Source organism: Canis lupus, chromosome 21, assembly GCF_011100685.1.
Source record: "Canis lupus familiaris isolate Mischka breed German Shepherd chromosome 21, alternate assembly UU_Cfam_GSD_1.0, whole genome shotgun sequence".
NCBI lineage: Eukaryota > Metazoa > Chordata > Mammalia > Carnivora > Canidae > Canis > Canis lupus.
The window spans coordinates 9,258,175-9,278,839 of NC_049242.1; the positions used below are offsets into that span (position 1 = coordinate 9,258,175).

General features: G+C 39.3%; 1 protein-coding gene across 1 annotated transcript; it reads left to right on the plus strand.

Annotated features, from left to right (window-relative positions):
- The first annotated feature begins 6,611 nt into the window (after positions 1–6,611).
- LOC119864951 (U2 small nuclear ribonucleoprotein auxiliary factor 35 kDa subunit-related protein 2-like) lies at positions 6,612–8,726 on the plus strand. Its single transcript, XM_038568336.1, has one exon. The coding sequence runs from the start codon at positions 6,841–6,843 to the stop codon at positions 8,260–8,262; it is 1,422 nt and encodes a 473-aa protein (XP_038424264.1). The 5' UTR covers positions 6,612–6,840; the 3' UTR covers positions 8,263–8,726.
- The last annotated feature ends 11,939 nt before the right edge of the window (positions 8,727–20,665 follow it).

Consider the following 20,665-nt stretch of genomic DNA (forward strand, 5'->3'; position numbering starts at 1 on the left):
CTCAAGGGTAGGCCCAGTGTGGGGCTTCTAACAAACTAGTCAAACTTCTGTGTCAGAAACTTCACGACTCTCTGTCTATTCACACGAGAGAGAAGGTGGCATTTCAGGCTGCTCTTCCCATTGTATACGTATGGGAGAAACAGTGTGTAATTGTGTGCCACTGTGTATCAGGCTGCACTGAATAACAGTATGAAAAAATAGGAAATGATTTCTAAACTTGATGATACCCCCACAAACGATTAATCTGGAGTTTGTCAATATTTAATGTGCATAAAGAGTCATGTTCTGTAGTTCTGCAGTAGGGCATGTGAATCTGCACTTTAATCAGCTCTTCTAATGTAGATGAACAAGAAACACTCTTAAGAATCACTGTATCTCCAACTGAAGCTTTCCACCTTTACCAAGCATCGCTCTTTTCCAGGTGCTGGGCTAGACTCTCGGAGTCTGGAGATAAATGAGGAAGCATGGCACATGGTAAAGCTTAATGTCTGTCTTCATGATCACCTTAAGTTGATTGTGAGTGCCACCATTTGGAGTCATGTGACCTCGGGTGATGTGTGTATGCTGTTTGAGATGCTGTTTTCTGATATGTCAAATATTACTTATCCCTTTAGGCAAATGAGATAAATATGGAAACTGCTTAGTGCAGTGTTCTGGACATTGAAGGAAACCCATGTTAATTTGCTTCTACACAAGGAACTCAAACTAAGGCTGAAGTCAAATAATTCAATTATTAAGATTCAGACTGTATGTGGATGGTGCACAGAGAAAGTCTATCTGACTCCATCAAGGTAGGTCAAGTGAGGTTTCAGTGACAACAGTTTGTTTGAGCTAAATAAGTCAGGGGAATAAAATTGGGAAAGACAAAGGTAACAAAATCAAATGTAGGAATTTGTGAAGGATAAGGTGTTCTGAGGAAATAGTAAGTGGTTTGTTTTGCCTGGAGCACTGTAGTTCATTTGTTAGTGTTTGGGGAGGGGAAATCAAGAAATATATACTTTTCAGAACTTAAAGGTTTATAACGACAAAGCACTTGGTTTCATCTTCAAGACAAAAGGAAACTGTTAAAGGACTTTAAGCAGGAAAATGTCAATAAAGATCTGTGCAAGCTCTCTCTGGCTTCCAAAGGAGTCAAAGCACAATGAAGCCAGTTTGAATGTTACCATGACAGGCAAGGAAAGTAGTTGGTAGGCCTGCACTAGGTAGGGTGGTGGCATGTAGGGTTTGGTGATGGGATAGCATGTAACAGCATGCTAAAAACAACTCCCCCCCAGGTTCATGATAGCCCATTATTAAACTTGCAAGGTTTTGCAAACTGGTTGTTAAACATGACTATTAATAAAAGCTAGATTGTATAAGTTATATAGACTCGCAATAAACTACACTGAAAATAAAGGTAATGAACACTGAAAACTCATCATTTCTTTATTATTTTATAACATTAACCTATGCTCTTGAGACTCTTTACATCTATCTTATCTGTATGGTGAAAATACCATGCAATTGTATGCCACTGTTGATTGCCACATTCAGTGATGTCACACTGGTAGCTTGGGATCGGTCATGGTGGGAGTATTTATACCTCAGAAATCTGAAACCACTATAAAGTAAGCTTGGTGCATTGTTTTGTAATTTTCTAAGACTTAATTAAGAAAGTGTTGAAAAAAACTGAACAATCCAGGTTGATCATAAAAGTATGTCTGTACCATTACATTGAAAATAGTACAAAGAATTGAGGAAATATTCTGTTAGTATCCAAAAACTATTATCTAGTTCAGCAAAGACATCACTCACTCATTTACTGATGAGTTACATCACCACACATGTCTTACTTGCTTCACTTTTTTTCTTAATCATTAATACAAATGGGAATGTGAATCAATATTTCTGTAGGAGCCAGTTGCTGTCTGTTGTCCTCTATTGCAACCACAGATTGTCTCTGCATACTAAACTTCAGCAAAATTTGCTAATCAGAGAGACATGATTGGCTGTGTGGGATTTCAACTGAATATTGTATATTTTGATTACTTGTAAATTATATGTGATACATCCTCTCTATATATTTATATAAAAGTAAAATTCATAATCTTACATACATACATACAGATACGCTTTTTTTTTTTTCATTGATCTTCTTGTTAACTATTTTATAGCATAGTCTTGGGATAGAAAAATGATTGCTGACCGGATTATATGACTGGCTAGGGGAGGTGAAGAAAAGAGAGTGTGGTAACTCCAGTTTTATGATCAGGCTACAAAATAACATGGTGGTGTCACTCACTGCAGATACAAATGTAGTGAGAGGACCAGGTACCATGGGGTAATGATAAAGAGAAATGTTCAATTTGCCATTCTTCAAATTAAATTCTTGCCTATAAAGCTCCCCTGATTTCAAGGTATGTGAGTCTCAGCGTGCTATGGTTTAATGCTTCTTGGTTTCAGAGTTAGAGTTCCTGTGTGCTGCGCAGAGTAGGAAGCTTCCCCCAGGGAACCATAGTCGTGAAAGGAAGAGTTACTTGAGAGCACCAGAGTCTATGACCCTTTCATCTTTGTGTCCTGAGAAATAGAATCTTGTTACCTCCTCACTACTCTGTATTGCTGGTTCTGACACTCAAGAGAAACAGGAATAAATCTTGGTAGTAAGCACAAGTGAGCATCTTAGATACAGATCTGTGTGGTCTTTAGAGGCAAATTGAACCAGACCCAAGAATTTCATATTCTCAATATGGTCCTTTTTCCCACATTCCATTGATGCTTTTAGAATCAATAGATTTATTTCTAATAAATAGGACTCTATTCATGCAAAATGAGATTAGTACTAAACTTAAAAAGTTTTTTTTTTTTTTTTTGATAGAAAACATATTACTCTGTCCTACCTCTGGCTGTGTTTTGCTTAACCAAGTTGCTCTTAACTTTTTACTATCACATAGATTTATTGCCATATTCTTTTTACATCTTTATTTTTTCTTTCTGGACATGTTTTGTTACCTGCTTTATTCTCCTTGTGGAGAGTACATGTCTTGAAAAACCTTTTCAGCTAATTAGGGGGCACTGTGAGATGGTTTTCTGGATAGTTTGTTTAAGACCTATTTCTGGATTGGTGAAAGCCTGGATTTGTTAGGTATCTTAGATTTGATAATTGTGTTTTTCATTTTGACAGGGAGTACAAACTTTCAGTGTTGCTTTGCTTTTATTCCCAGTTTTGTGTGCGTGTGTGTGTGTGAGTGATCTCTACAAATCATCTTTGGTGACTTAATTTGACTTAATTAATTGGATAGCTTGTAAAATCATGACATTTCTGGGCCAGAGATTGACTATAGGACGAGGAGGGAATTCCTTCCTTATAGAAGATTCCGGGAAAACAGGTGCATCACATGTAAAACAATATCCTCAGAGATTAAGATTCTAATGTACTCACTGGTTCAGATTCAAAGATTTATTTCTTTAGATCAAAGCACCTTGGCTTCTCAGAAGGCACTTCCGTTGCCAGATGCTTATAATTGTTAGTCACGAAGATTGTAGGGAGAATCTATTCCTTGAATGCAGCACAGTTCTTTTCCAGATAACGAATTTCCTAGAACTCTGTATCCACGTCACTTCCACTTTACATTAAATGTTTAGTCTGTGTCACTTTAGCCTTTTGGCTAAACTCTGCAGGAGCTGGCACAGGGAATCCCATTAATTGTCCATTTAATCTAATAGCCCTCTCTGGCAGAGGCCCATTTCTGCTGTTTTGGGGGCAGACAAAACATAAACCGTAATGCATCTCAGCAATTGGAGATTACAATATTAAATTTGCTGAGAAAGGAAGAGTGGACCGAGAACTTTGATCAGCCATTAAAAGAGAGTGATTGATTTTACCAGGATTTAAATGCATGCACGCACTTATTAGAGCCATGCTGAGTATCAGCATACAACTTAAAAGTATCACGAATATATAATTTTCTCAAGGAATTAAACCCATAAAAATAAACCCCTATTTCCATTTGTGATATATTTAAACAAATTATAACAGTCACACGAGACTAGTAGCATTTATATTGGGATCCTGTCCTACCCACGCCTTGTATTATTACTAAGGAACTTGATGATTCAAAGTGTGATTTGTAGACCAAAAGCCTCAGCATTACCTAGATGCTAATTACAAATTCAAAAACCCAGGCTTCACCTTAAATCTACAGAATCAGAAATGACATGTCAACAAGATCCGTGAGGGATTTGTATGCACAGTAATGTTTGAAAAACACTGGTGCAGAGGCTATAACTGAAAATAATATTTAAAAGTTGTAATCACATTTTAAAAAATTGGATAGATGTATAATTCGCCCAAATCCTCCCTAACTAGAATAATTTTTCATGGACACTAAAGTCCTTTTATTTCTATAATCACTAGGCCTCTCTTTATGTAAATAATAAAAAACATCCACCCTGCATTCTTCTCAAAGTTACAGGAAGAGTTAGATAGATGAACATGTTCCTATTTCTTTAGGCTTCTTTAATCTAGAATATTTCCTCCATCTTTCCTTGACTCTTATCATCTTGATAATTTGGAAGATTGTAGACCAACTATTTTGTGGAATATCTTCCAGTTTTTGTTTGTTTCGTATGTTCTCAGATAATTCAACACAAGTTATCTATTTTTAGCAGAACTATTAAAGAAGCAATGCTATTTTTATTACATTATCTCAGGTAATGTATGATTTCATATTGTCCCATTACTAGTGACGTTGACTTTGACAATTTAATTAAAATGGTATCTGCTGGGATTCTCCACAGTAAAATTACTTTCTTCCCCTTTTTGTAATTAGTATTTTGGGTGGTGATACTTTGAGACTGTGAAAAATATCCCATTACTCATTGACTTTCAATTTATTTCCATATGTAAGTAGGGATCCTTTTATTCTATAAATAATAATCCATTGCTATCATTATTTACTTCAAAATTCCAATTTTCTCAACTTTACCCTGTGGGAACCCTGGAGAAGGTGAGTTCTGTATTCTTTTAGCATGTCTCTATCATTCTTTGAACACTTGCATACTTACTGGCATACTACGATATTCTAGACTTTATCTTGTATTTCTCCTCCCCCAATCCCAGAGTCAGCTTCTTCCCCAAGGAGCCATGGTTTCTGTGGGTGGAGAATGATATTTTAAGCCAAAATCTGGGCTCTAGGCGTGCTCATTACTACTGGGATAGTGTTGCTCCCAGGCCAACCAGGAGAATGAAGTTAGGGAATAGAAGCATAAACATAAAAGACAACCCTTGTATGGCCATCTCTTCCACTATCCCCCATGTAGACATTCTCCTCTTTCTTCTGACGCTTTGGCGTCTCATACAGACCATTTCTTTATGTACTGCTGCCTTGTATATTGACTTTTCACCCCATATAGGCTTCCCATGCTAGGCTACCCTCCTACATAAATTCCTCTTTGCTCTGTTCAGACTAATAGCCCACTCTGCATCACTAGTGCTGCTATACTCACGCCTTCCTTTCTCTAACTGGGCTCTGATACATCAGCTAGACTACCATAGCTCCTCAATCCTTCCTTTCTGTGTGAACCCCTATCTTACTCAGATCTAAGTGATACAATCTGGACCTAATAACTTATTAAAGGGAGAGAGGGAAAGGAAGTAGGAAAGGGAAGGGTCGTGGTCAATGTTATGTGTCAGCTTGATGAGGCTATAGTTCCCAGTCATTAAATCAAACACGAATCTAGGAGTCACTGTGAAAATACTTGTGATGTGATTAAAAACCATGATTAGTTTACTTCAAATATAGAAGATTATTCTAGATGGTCTGTATGGACCCTATTCAATCAGCTGAAAGACCTTGTGAGCAGAGGCGAGGCTTCCCTGAGAAAAAGAAATTTGCCTTTGGACAGCAACTTCAGACCATGTTCTGGAATTCTAGCCTGCTCTTCTGGGTGGCCTACCCCATATTTTTGGACTTCCCTAACCAGTCCTGCAATCTCATACACCTTTTCCTTGCAATAATCTCTTAGTATGTATCTCTTACTGGCTTTCTTTCTCTGGTTTAACCCTGTCTGATACAGGAAAAAATTGGGGGGGGGGGGAGAGAAAACATATAATTATTATTTTAATGGAAATTCTCTGAGAAATGTTTAGACTCTAATTTTCTGTTTCTACAAGGAGATGAAAAATAGAGCAGAAAAATATATATCATGAGAGTTTAAGTTAATCATGGGGAAGAATTTCCTTCCAGTGAATATTAAAAATGAGAGCCTGAAATGACTCTCTGAGTCACTCAGCATCTAAGCAATGTCTCCTCAGAAAGGACTTAGAGGACTCTTTTTTTCCCGTGTCAGTATATTCATCTACAACCTAGCTCCAAACATTTCCTTTCATAATGAGTAATCTTCACTTTGAGTTCCAAAATGTAAGTCAGAGCACACTCTAAAAACAAGAGGAAACTAATTTGAGGCAAAAGGTGGAAGTCAAGTCACATTTACACATGCAGCTGTAGTCAATATAATGTTCCACTCTGTGACTTTCTAACATTGGGCTCATATTGTCATCTCTGTCTGTAATGTTTGTTACTCGTCCCTCAGAGGACTGACTCCACCTTCACGTATCAGTATAATACTCTTTTTTCCCAGAGGTTTTCTCTAAACCTCTCTCTCTCTCTCTCTCCATCTTTCCTGCTTTAACCTTACTAAACCTATATTTATTTTATACTGCTTCACGTATCACAGTTTCTTTCTCTTAAAACAAACAAACAAACAAACAAACCTCTTGACTTGTTTTCACTCTTTTTCTCAACTGGGTTTTAGATCCCCCAGAAGAGGGTTCTGGGGTGGGGGCGTGGCGGCCCCGGCAAGATGGCGGCGCCCGGGAAGATGATGTTTCCGGAGAAACCAAGCCGCGAGAAGTACAGGGCTGCCCTGAGGAAGGCGAAGCGCAAGAAGCGACGGCAGGAACTGGCGCGGTTGAGAGACCCAGGCCCCTCTCAGCAGGAGGAAGAGGATGCTTTTACGGAAGAACAACGCCTAGAAGAGAAGCTGTTGGAGATCGAGAGGCAAAAACTGCACGAGGCGTGGTTGCTTCGGGAGCAGAAGGCGCAAGAGGACTTCAGAAGGAAGAAGGAAAGGGAGGAGGCGGCTAGGAAATGGCGGGAAGAACACGAGAGGAAGCTAAGGGAAGAGTGGGACGCGCAGCAGAGAAGACAGAGGCAGGAGCAGGAGCAGAGGCTGCAGGAGCGGAGACAACGGGAGGAGGCCGCGCGGAGGCCGCTGGAGCAGGCTGGGCCCGGGGCGCGGCTGGGGAATGGCGCCCCCTGGCGAAACCCGGAGCCGCCCACGGGCCTGCGGGCGCCCGAGAGGGATCGCGCCGATTGTCCGTTCTACAGGAAAACGGGGGCGTGCAGATTCGGAGACAGGTGTTCGCGTCGACACGACCTCCCGTCCTCGAGCCCCACGCTCCTTGTGAGGAGCATGTTCACGACGTTCGGGATGGAGCAGTGCCGACGGGACGACTACGACCCGGACGCGGGCCTGGAGGACAGCGAGGAGGACACCTACCAGCACTTCCGGGCCTTCTACGACGACGTGCTGCCGGAGTTCAGGGCCGTGGGCACCGTGGTCCAGTTCAAGGTCAGCCGCAACCTGGAGCCGCACCTCCGGGGCAACGTGTACGTCCAGTACCGGTCGGAAGCGGAGTGCCGGGCGGCCCTGTCCCTGTTCAACGGGCGCTGGTACGCGGGGCGGCGGCTGCAGTGCGAGCTCTGCCCGGTGACCCGGTGGAAGGCGGCCATCTGCGGCCTGTCTGAGCTGCGCCGGTGCCCAAGGGGGAGACGCTGCAACTTTCTGCACGTGTTCAGAAATCCCGACGACGGGTTCTGGCGGGCCAGCCGCGACCCCCACCTGCGCCCCGGGCCCGGGCCCGACCGCGATCGCGCCGGCCCGCCCTCCCGGAGGGGCTCCCCGACCAGACGGCGCGCGGGCCGCCGCGAGGACCGCCACGGGGGGCCGCGGCGGCGGAGGAGCCCCGGCCCGGGCCGCTCCCGCGGGAGCCGCGGGGGGCGCGAGAGCGAGCGCAGGAGCAGCCCCCGGGGGGAGGGGTCGCGCGGACGCCTGTCGAGGAGCCGCGCGGGGCCCAGGGCAGCCAGTCGGGGCGGGGAGAGGGGCCGCGGCGGGGGCCGGGGCCGGGGCGGCCGGAGCCGCAGCTCCTCTGGGGCCAGGAGCCGAGGCAGGAGGAGGCCAGGCAGCAGGGACCGGACCACTCCGAGTCCCAAAGGCAAATAGACTCACTTGGTCCGTCACTGACTGCGCACCGTCCGCCGGAGCCCCACTTCAGTCTGATAATCAGTGTGTTTGCAATAGACTACCTAGACGACACCGAATGCACAGGTAACATGAAAATCCCCCCTAGGGATCCCCGGGGGCGCGGCGGTTTGGCGCCTGCCTTTGGCCCGGGGCGCGATCCTGGAGACCCGGGATCGAATCCCACGTCGGGCTCCCGGTGCATGGAGCCATGTGTGTGACTATCATAAATAAAAAAATAAATAAAATAAATAAAAAGAAAATCCCCCGTAATCCTAACCCTTAGCAGTAAAGTTCACGCTGGAAAACAAAAACAAAAAAAAAAAGGAGAGGGTTCTGTCTTTCTTGTTTCTTTTCATGGTTCCAGCACCTAAGAGAGCGAATAGGTGTTCAAGTAGTAGTTGCTAAGTAAATACATACCACTGTGTCACTACTGCTTACCTGCCCATGATTCCTTTTTTTTTTTTTTTTTTTTTTTATTTATGATAGTCACAGAGAGAGAGAGAGAGAGGGGGGCAGAGACACAGGCAGAGGGAGAAGCAGGCTCCATGCACCGGGAGCCCCACGTGGGATTCGATCCCGGGTCTCCAGGATCGTGCCCCGGGCCAAAGGCAGGCGCCAAACCGCTGCGCCACCCAGGGGTCCCCCTGCCCATGATTCCAACAAGTTTTTGAAAAAGCAGTTTGATACTGATCTGAGATTGGATATCTGCTGATGAGATGTTGTACAGGTTTAAGTCTCTAAGTAGATAAATTCAAATAAAATTCAAGTCCAGTATTAGCATTTCACTATTATTTAGGATAAAAGCAGTGGCTGCACTTCAGCATTTCTGAGTAGGCACGGTGGTATTCACCCATCTGTCAAAAGCATTCGGTAACGGTGAGGTTTACTACTAACTGGACCATAGACAGCATGATGAGTGACTAAATCTCAGACTAGCTTCTCTCATAAGCTTGGTTGTAGAAGAGCCAGGGAACCACTATAGATATTTAATGAGTCAGACAAAAGTGGGGAAAAAATCCTACCCAACTGTCTTGGGGGTATCATAAACAGATAAAAGATTACCACTGGTGTAATGGAGATAATGGGAGACCAAATATCAGTCGTGAATTACTAACAAAACAAGCCTTTTTGTAAAAAATAATTGAGAGACAATGAGACATTAGTCTCAAGTGTATAGCACGGTGGTGATTCAACAACTCTGTAGTTATGGCCACAGATGTAGTTAGATGATGAGATACAGTTTACAACTACCTGAATAGCGTACCGTGGAGACCATCAATTGATGTGCGAATGCTAGTTTTACTTTATATGCAGATGTTCTGACTTCTTGGTGGACAAGTTTTTTGGTTTTGTTCTTGTTTTTTAAATAATGTGATAAATCACTAATGATGCAGTAACAAAATCCTGTGCTGCTGCTCTATGAGTAATGATTATGTTGAGATCATTTTTGTATTTAAAAAAATTAATAAGTAGGTACAGTCTCATTGGCTTTCATCTTAAAAGAAAAACGGTTTAACATAACTTTTATGACTCTGGTTCCAAACACGTGTTTGAAATGGCAATAAATGATCAGCCTCATGTCTGGATATTTTTGTTACTAAATACTTTTAAATACCTTGATAATTGATTCGATTCTTCAGTTTATATTTAAACATTTAGTGTTGTGAGCACATATGTTATGAGCACATAATTTATAGAACTGTAAAAGGAGGTGCTCTTACAAGAACTTAGCCTCCTGGTTTTTATTAATTATTATATTAATAAGTGTGTGTTTTAAAACATACAGGATTCAAAGAATGGTTTTTGTTGCCATTCCAATCTTTTTCATTTTTGCATTCAAGTCACATACATAGACTCTCAATATAGAAATATTGAGAGTTTCTTCAAATCTACTTTAGGAAAGTAGACAGGCGGTTTTGATTTTTGTAGGTGATTTAAGTGGGCAAATATCCAAAAAAAAAAAAAAAGCATACATATACTTATTGTCTGAATACCCTCTATCTTTTTGTAGTTTCATGTATATTTTTGTTTTTCTCTTATGATGTCAAAGCTCGAACAGTACAACTCTTAATATCTTACATACAAATCATCACTAGAAATGAGAATCATAGGCATTTGGTGGCTCGAGTTCTCAAAAGATTCAGCTGTGTTTAACCAATTTTGATCCTAGGAGTGTTTTGAGTTTGATTAGATTTAGTCCTAACATTAAAATATTGAGACATATAAATGAAAAATTGACAACAGGGGATATTGAGGTGTTTAGGATTTGAAGGGACAATCAGCCCAAGGTACATTTAGAACTTGCATTACACAGTCCCTCGTGAATGTGAGAAAATAGATGGGACGCGTGTGTCCTGGCTCAGGGTTCACACACTATGAAAGACACTGAAACCAAAGAAACAACGTGGATGTCTGTATAAAACTGGGTGGAAGGAATTTTAAGACTATCTCCCTGAAGCCCTGTATTATTGTGACAAGGTGGAAGTCTTTCACCCTCAATGCCATTTAGTCTCTTCATTTTGGTTGACCTGTGAATTAATGATGAACGTGTCTCGAATGTTCGCATGATAACAAGGGAATCATTTATTTTGTAAGTGGCACTGAAAATGTGCTGGAGCACGCACAATTTAAACTAACCAGTCAGCCGTTCTGTCCTGCTGATTCAGTGGTATCAAGGACACAGCATCTAACCCTCACACTTGGCTTAATGGCAACCCTCTATCAGAATAGGGCCCGTGGAGCATGGATGTCGGTCTTAAGAAACAAATCTTTCTTCTTCAAATGTCAGTATCTCACTAGACCTTGCATTGGTTATTTTAGTGATGTTTCCCCACACCCCTCCGGTGAGATGAAGTGGTTTACAGCCTCTGCAGTCTTAAAAATACAAGCTTGTAATTTGGCTCCAGGTAAACCGTGTGACTCTGGAACTGTTTGAACATGCATTTTTGTCATGGTGGGATTTAAAGATCATAATAAAACTTGATAAAGATGTAGCTTTTAAGAGAGTAAGAGGCATGGCCATGTGTCTTGAACACTCAGGAGGTTCCATCTGACCTCTGACGGCCTTGGCTGAATTGTGGTGATGCTGAATTGTCAAAGACAGTCTAACTCATCTCTCTTGTGCGTGGCTACATTTTGGGAATGTACACTATAGGGATGCTATTTGTATTGTTAACAGAAGGTTTCTATCATCTAATTTCCAATATTTTAGACAAAAACACATCCTGATTTAATGAGACAATTTTATGATACATGTATTCTGAAAGACATCGGGAAGATTTTCAGTGTTTATGTCAGATTGTACAAGTACACTGGCCTGCCTTACTGTCATGTGAGAAAACAAATTTGTTAATTTCTGTGCATTGTTAATAAATTATAGTAATAAAAAAAATGATTCCCTTTTCTCATTGCCTTTCACAATATTCTTCTCTCTTGGGAACTGCCCTGATTTTAATGCCCAAAATCCTGCACCAGGCAAACCAGAAAGACTGATCACTCTAACTTACATAAAATGCCTTTTTATGGTAGATAAACTTCTAGAACTCCAATAGTACTTCAAAATTTTTTTCTGTCTTTATATCACTATGGTTGAATTAGTTGAATTTTATGTCATTAGAACCATGTAATTACAATGACAGAGCCAAGTAGTATTATGATATTCCCTTTTCATACTACTCTTTGGTCTACTGGAACGTAATAATTTGCCTTCATTTCCACTTGCATAATTTGCTATCCACATAACCTTTTTTTTTTTTTCAAATGCCATATCATTTTATTAAATCTCTATTTTTACTGGGGGACCTTTCTTCCATAAGCCTCTTATTTCCATAGTTGATCCACTTTTGTGGTTTAATCCTTTACTATCTGAAGCACAATACTTTTTTCTTAAAAAAAAGTTATATATATATATATATATATATACTTACACATATATTTTTATTTATTTATTTATGAGTTCATGGGAAAAAATGGAGAAATATTCTACCCTCATAATGAGTGGATATTCTGGCTTGGCATAGTATTCCAGGTTAAAGATTCTTTGCCTTCAGAATTTTGAAGACAATCATCTTCTGGAATCAATAGTTACTACTGAGAAATCTGAAGTCATAATAATTCTTATTTCATATATGTGACATTTCCCTCCTCTCTTTTGAAGACTTTAAGTTCTTCCCTTTAACACTGGTATTTAGAAATTTCATGACAAATGGTCTTAGCATAAGACTTTTTCATTGAGTGTATAAGGAGGTCTGTAGACTCATGACCTTTAGTTCCAGAAATTTTCTTGGGTAATTCCTTTCACTTATTTTATCCATCTGTGCTTTCTAGGACATTTTTAGTCAGAAATTATTCCTCTTAGATATGATGCGTTAAGTAAATTTGATTTCATATTTCCTAAGTTTATATCTTTTTGTTATGCTTTCTAAAAATTTTCTGAAATTCATCTTTACAACTTTTAGTTGAATTATTTTTTGCAACGTTTTTCCAAGAGTTCTTATTTTCTGATTTTTATTCTCACAGCATTTAAAATTATTTGCATGCATTAACTTGTCTTTGTGGAGAGAGTAATAAAAGTGTTTGATTATTTTATTTTATTTTGAACAAATATTTATTTACTTATTCATGAGAGACACACAGAGACAGGCAGAGACATAGGAAGAAGGAGAAGCAGGCTTCCTATGGGAAGCTGAGGTGGTACTCGATCCCAGGACTCGGGGATCATGACCTGAGCCACAGGCAGATGCTAAACCACTGAGCCCCCCAGGTGCCCTCATTCAATTATTTTAGAGACTTATCTGTCTTTCCTCTAGATAAATACAATTTTTCTACATTTTTCATTTGACTTTCATTTTAAGCTCCTCAAGTGTCAGGTAATGTTTAATTGTCCCTTCTTATATAAAAAGGGAGGCATTACAATAGCATGGGAGCCCTTTGTCTTCTGGTAGACAAAAGGATAAAGGGCTAGATTTAGTAACTGGGTAGTTAGCTGGCTCTTCTGCTAGGGTACTCTCCCAAAATATGAATGTGTACGTATCACTTCTCTGAGGATCTTCAGTTTATTTAGAGATGATGTTTTTGTTGACTCTCCCAGGAAAGGATGGGGGCAGACACTGCTCTTGCTCAGGCTCCCACCAGGAGGCATATGTCTGACAACTCAGGGGTCAGATGTTCATTTTACTTCCTTGTTTTAAATTCTCTGCCTCACTTACACCTTTCCTCGCATCTGCTTCTAGATAAATTTCTCCAGGAAAACACTTAAAAATTCTGCCTGTAAACTAAACACCTAACTATTGACATTGTTTGCGTTGGGTGCAGAAAGAGGTGGGAGTCAGATATTTGGTATAGTGATTTTTCAAATGATTCCTCTGCTTTCATTCCCTCTCTTTATCTTTTACTGGGTCTTTAACTTTCTGGAGAAATCTTCAAGGAAAGACTCCTTCCCATGAACTTCTGCTATACCTTCTTCCTCATTGTAATATCAGTGACTGCTTTTTGATCTGCTTTCCATTTTCCTTTCCTTTCCTTTTTCTTTTTTTCTTTCTTTCTTCAGGCACCACATTATGTCCCATCTCTGTTGATTTATACTATTTTTATTCCTTTACTATTATTTTATAATAGATTCTGGAGGAGATAGACATAACCAAATGACCAATTGACCATTTTTTACAAAGATGAGGATCCCATTCATTAAAAAATGGCCTCGGGGATCCCTGGGTGGTGCAGCGGTTTGGCGCCTGCCTTTGGCCCAGGGCTTGATCCTGGAGACCCGGGATCGAGTCCCACGTCGGGCTTCCGGTGCATGGAGCCTGCTTCTCCCTCTGCCTATGTCTCTGCCTCTCTCTCTCACTGTGTGCTTATCATAAATAAAATTTAAAAAAAAAAAGGGAGAGAAAAAAATGGCCTCAATACTGGCATCAGTAACAGAAGTAGCATTAGTTACTTTAGTAGAGATGGTGGTGGTCATTCCATCAACAACAACCAGTTATGTCTAGTAACACTGCATAGTTGCTACAATGCCATAGTTTCATACAACTTACAGCGTCTTATAGTAAATAGACTCTTTTCAGGGACATTTGCTTTTACATCATGCTTACAATAGGTCTGTGTAAAAAGATGGACATATATCACTAATCATTATGCACACATCTCTACAGATGTAAAATCTAAGAACCAGGGAGGTTAAATAATTTACTTAACTTTGCTCAACTAGTAGATGCTATAGAAAAGTCTACTCAGACTTTCTACCTTTTCCAGTGTTCAGCATCCATGATGCTATTTTGCAGAGGAAAGTAGATGCTATAGAAAAGTCTACTCAGACTTTCTACCTTTTCCAGTGTTCAATATCCATGATGCTATTTTGCAGAGGAAATTTGAAGCATTAGGTGTAAGTTTGATCTTAAACATTTCCCAGACCCCTGTCATTCTTGCAATAGTAATAGAACATGAATCTTCCTCTCAATAATTAATTGTTTAGAAAATTCCAACATCTCGGATATTTTATCATTATGGTAAATTCTGAAATAGAATTTTGCTTATTAAAAGGTTATACCATGAATTAGATATCTCTAAAAGTTCTCAGACACTAGACTAAAATCAAACACAATAGCTCCTCTGTCCCTGGATTTTAATTTTTCCAGGCATCTAGTTTCAGAACTATGGGATATTTTTTAAATTTCCATATTTCTCACTCATCCTTCTCCCTGCATCTCCAAATTTCCAAGTTGTATGGATTGGTTCACTCTTCCTTTTCATTCCTATTAAGTTCACTACAGCTTAGTTGCTCACCTAGACTGCCGGTCACTTCCTTTTGGTTCACAGTAAGCCATTCATCACACTGAAGCACAGCTCTGTTCAAGCCACTGCCTCCTTTAAGACTTCCAGCATGCTGATTATCGTGCAAAATTTTATAGCACTTTTCTTTCATCCTTTTCATCATATTCTCTGAACAACTTTCAAACATCTTTCTGCATATTCCCATCCTTGACATTTGCACTAGTTTGTCTGACCTCCATTTTTATTCCTTTCCCCCAAAACACCTTCCAATATCCCTTCAGGTTAAATTTGTATCCTTATACAGGAGCCATTTCAAAGGCTTCCTCCTCTGTAAAGGTCTTTCTCACTAGATTTCACCAATTGCATATGATCTCCCTTATCTGAAGTCACTTTGCAGGAGGTTTTTCCCCATGCTACTCAAAAACATAATGTATTCCCTACTGTATAACTGGGTACCTTTGACAAGAACTTAGAATAAATTAAAATTATTTCAAAAATAAATAAATAAATAAAATAAAATTATTTCTATTAGGTGCAGAGGAGGTATTTTTATTGTATTGTATAAGTGAAATATTTGCTTTTAAAATAATTAAATCATAATAATGTCAGCAAGTGGTCCTTTTTCCATACATATAATACTTCAAGCTGCTTGTGCATTACTTTGACTCAATTATGAATGGAAGATTTTAGAGAAAGGAAACATGACATGGAGAGGAAAGCCTAGAATAGATAAGAAAGGGCTGAAGAAAAAAAATTGTGAGCTTTCAGATAAAACACTGAAGTGATAAGGAAAAATGGTGAAATGACATTTGTCAACTCCTTTCTGGATTGTAAAAGGACCTCAAAGTCAGGGACCTTATACTATGCTTTTCATCCCTGCCAAAAGTTTGCTGTTGAAATTCTGGCAGAAATAAATCTTGTTTATCATGTTAACCTAGGAAGAATCCTTTTCCTTGCCTGTTCTGATAGCAAAGATCTTAATAACATATTTAGATGCTGGTTTCCTGACCCTGTTATCCTTCAGAATAGATGTGCCTGCCGTCTTTACTTTGGACCTTCATGAGGTCAACCAAAGTCTATTGTGACAGAGTCCAAACTACAGAATGAAAACTATAAATTGTTTCCAGTATAGTAAATGCAAACATGAGTGTATAAGATGAACAATAAATGTTTTATACTGAATTTAGATTATAAGTTTCCAGTATCTCCTTAATAAAAACAGGTTAGCCAATGGGGTTTAGAGAATACTCTCTGTTCATGTCTGGTCCTTATCCTTCTTTTTTTTTCTTGCTCATTCTTAAACTATGTTTACCTCATGGAGTTCTGTGCCTCAGAAATACTCTTGTATCAAAAACCTTATGATCCTCCTCTATTCACTTTTTCAGACTTTTATTAGTTGTTAGGTAGAAGGAAATTTGCTTGTCTCTAATAGGCTTTGCAAAATGCCTTCTATAAGTTATTATCCAGAAATTGTTTTCTCAACTCATTCATGAGAAGCTATGGACTATTGTCCCTCTTTGTTACCAGCTTCTTTTATGTTGCTGTTGTTGTTGATATTCTGCTCCAGCTGTGACAAAAAGGAGAACAAAAGAAAATAAAACTAGGGGATCCCTGGGTGGCTCAGTGGTTTAGCGCCTGCCTTTGGCCCAGGGTGCCGTCCTGGAGTCCTGGAATTGAGTCCCGCATCGGGCTCCCAGCATGGAGCCTGCTTCTCCCTCTGCCTGTGTCTCTGCCTCTCTCTCTCTCTCTCTTTCTATGTCTATCATGAATAAATAAATAAAATATTAAAAAAAAGAAAACTACTATATGATCCAGTAATCCCTCTTCTGGCTATATACCCAAAGGATGTGAAATACCTCAAAGAAATAATTGTTCTCTCACATTCATTGCAGTGTTATTCACAATAGCCAATATACGGAATAACCTAAATATCTATTAATGAACAAATGAATAAAGGATTTGTGATGGAATGGAATGGAAATGGAATGGAATGGAATGGAATGGAATATTATTCTGCCTTAAAAATAGAAGGAAATTCTGTCATTTGCAAATGACATGGATGAATCTGGAAGACATTATGTTTAGTGAAATAAGCCAGTTACAGAAAGAAAAACACTGCTATATCTCACTTATATGTGGAATTTAAAATCATTGAGTACATAGAAGCATAGGGTAGAATAGTGCTTACTAGGGGGAGAAAGGGGGAACATGAATGTTGGCCAAAGAGTACAAAGTTGCAGTTATGTACATGAACATGTCTATAGATCTAAAGTACAGCATGATGACTATTGTTAATATTACTCTATGGAATGCTGGAAATTTGCTAAGAGAGTAGATTTCAGGTGCTCTCATTACCAAAAAATAAAAGTAAATATGTGAAGAGGAAATATATTAATTAATCAGACTTAGTAATTATTTCACTATGTATATGTATATTAAGTCATCATATTGTACATTTTAAATATATATAATTTTTAATTAAAAGAAAAGAGGACAATATTTTATTATTCTTCCATTGGAGAAATCATAGTTTCTGACTAGGATCTGGCCTTTTATATGGCTTTCCTTTTAGAAAATGATATGACACTTTAGTGTGACAGCATTAAACGATCTCCTTTGATAAACAGCTCAAGAGCTTATTTAAACCATCTTATCGGGGTGCCTGGGTGGCTCAGATTGTCTGCCTGAAACTCTGATCTTGATCCTGGGGTCCCTGGATTATATTGGAATTAAAATAAAATAAACCATTTCATATCCATTTCCATTCAACCTAGATACAAATAATAAACATCCAGTAAATCAACTTAAAAAAATTACAGTAACTCCAAATTCAAATATTACAATACATCCAAAGCTTTTAGCTAATAGTCTTCTATCAGTAGTGTTCACAATGTGCAAAATGGCTATTCTTTAAAAAGAAATCTAGAGTTGGAATAAAAACTCTGCCTTTATTTATACTTAGCTCAGCATTTGCCCTAAAATAACATATTCTTCATCTTTTTATTATAAAGGGATTTACCTTTAAATTCTCCATCAGTCATAGATCTTTATCTTAAATCTATGTTTCCTTATAGCACCTCCCAACTCCAAAAAGACGTGAAGAACATCTTACCATGTATTGAAACCAGACCATCTGATTTTCTTTCCTTCCTGTTCTTCTTCCATGAAAAGAATACATTTGGTCTGACTTAATGTCTCAGAGATGTGTCTCACCCCCAAATTATTGGCTGTTAGCCAGGCAAGTTTCTTGCAACCCTGAATGACTTCAGAGTTTAAATGCTCTCCTTCTCTGGAGGGAAATTTCATGGTCAAGAATCAAATAGTTCTCAATTCTCTCTGGGGAGCCAGGCTTCTCTCCATGTCTGTTTCAGTCCTTACTTCCATCCTCTACCGCCAGCATACAGATCCACACAACTCCTGGGACATATCATTCTTTCCCCAGAGTGTTGACAAGAGAGTTGGATTACCTAGCACAGTGAAGAGTAAATAGATCAAATACTAGTGTAATGCATAGCACAAAAACCAGCCAATGCTGATTTATTTTTGCCTCAACTTGGATATGCTAGTTTCCATGAGCTGAATTTTCAAGAGTAAAACTTTAATGAAATATATTGAAAAAGCCAAATCAGTTCTATACATTTTGTTCCTCTAAAAAGTAGAAAATGCACACAAGAGTGTCAGACTAATTCTCATAAGGAGAATCCTGTTTTGTAGAGTCAGGAACTTAGAGTTCATCTGAGGAAGCCATCTGGTTTTGTCTCCAGGTCAGTTAGTGACCAGCATGTCCTTCATGTTTATACTGATGTCATGTATGCATCGGTGGCATGCCCCTCCCATATGTGCATGAAAAGGCTAGAAGACTGCCTCTCCAAACACCTTTCTTCAGACCTCAAAGCAAATGGAAAGGGCTGTGGAGTGAGTTTCACACCCAACTCTAATAGACATGTAGCCTTGGGAAAAGTTCTGAAGATGGGTGGATGGCAGGTGATGATGGTCCCATGATAAAGTGAATGTACTTCCTGTCACTCAACTGTACACTTAAAAATAGCTAAAATGGTGGATTTTATGTTCTACATACTTTAGCATAAGTAAAAAAAAAAAATAACTTTCCAGGATCCCTGGGTGGTGCAGCGGTTTAGCGCCTGCCTTTGGCCCAGGGCACGATCCTGGAGATCTGGGATCGAATCCCACGTCGGGCTCCCGGTGCATGGAGCCTGCTTCTCCCTCTGCCTGTGTCTCTGCCTCTCACTCTCTCTCTCTCTCTCTCTCTCTCTCTGTGACTATCATAAATAAATAAAAATTTAAAAAAATCTTTTTAAAAAAATAACTTTCCGATTATGGAATTTAAGGGCTCCTACAGTAATAAGAATCTTTGCTAAGGTTGAGTGAAGGTTGAGAAAAATAGTTACTTTTGCTAATAATACCATAATTCATAATGAGCAAAACTGTTCACGTGTAGCGTTTCTAAGTGATATGGGCCCCAGCAATAGACAGGAATTATTTATTGACTTTTTAAAAAGACATACTTTGTATATAATTGTTCATATACATATACCGTAATTTTCTCAAGAAAAACAGTAAAAATAATAAAAAATATTTTTAGTTAAAAAATCAATTTTCTAAGTGTTAATTGCTAACTTGAGCTACAAATCCACTATTTAGTAAGAATAAGAAATGTGGCAAAAGAGAGATGGGAGATATTTTTGACTCATTTGAGAAAGGAAAGAAAGATAATAAGGATATTGAGATTGTCTGAAGACTAAAGAGCAGTGGTGATTACATACAAGTTGAAAGTCAGATCTAATGAGAAACTAACAGTTTTGTCTCAAAAAATAAAAAGGGGAATGTGTGGTAGAAAGGGGAGAATATGGGGATCCCTGGGTGGCGTAGCAGTTTGGCGCCTGCCTTTGGCCCAGGGCGCGATCCTGGAGACCTGGGATCGAATCCCACGTCGGGCTCCCGGTCATGGAGCCTGCTTCTCCCTCTGCCTGTGTCTTTGCCTCTCTCTCTCTCTCTCTCTCTGTGTGTGTGTGACTATCATAAATTAAAAAAAATCTAAAAAAAATCTAAAAAGAAGGGGAGAATATGTTGTTATAGTTACAAATTACATTAAGATTGGAAAAACACACGAGATTCACATTTTAAAAATCCATTATAAGAATATGTATTCTTAAGGATGCCTGGGTGGCTCAGTGGTTGAGTGTCTGCCTTCAGCCCATGGCATGATCCTGGGGTCCTGGGATCAAGTCCTATATCGGCTCCCCACAGGGAGCCTGCTTCTCCCTCCGCCTGTGTCTCTGCCTATCTCTCTCTGTCTCTCATGAATAAATAAATAAAATAAAAAAAAGAATATTCATTCTCAACACACGTTATATATATATATTATAGAGATATTGTTTTGCAGAAATACAATTCCATTATAAGAGTTAGGTTGTCCAGAGAATCTCTTAAGATGGAACAGAAAAATAATAATCATAGAATGTTAGAAGACCAGAGGAAATTATAAAGAGCCATGTCATGTTATGCGGTCTCAATTTATGTCATGACGCAACAGGCTTAGAGATTTTCATGACTTTCCTCAGATTCTTACGCTTTGTAAGTGTCAGAGTCA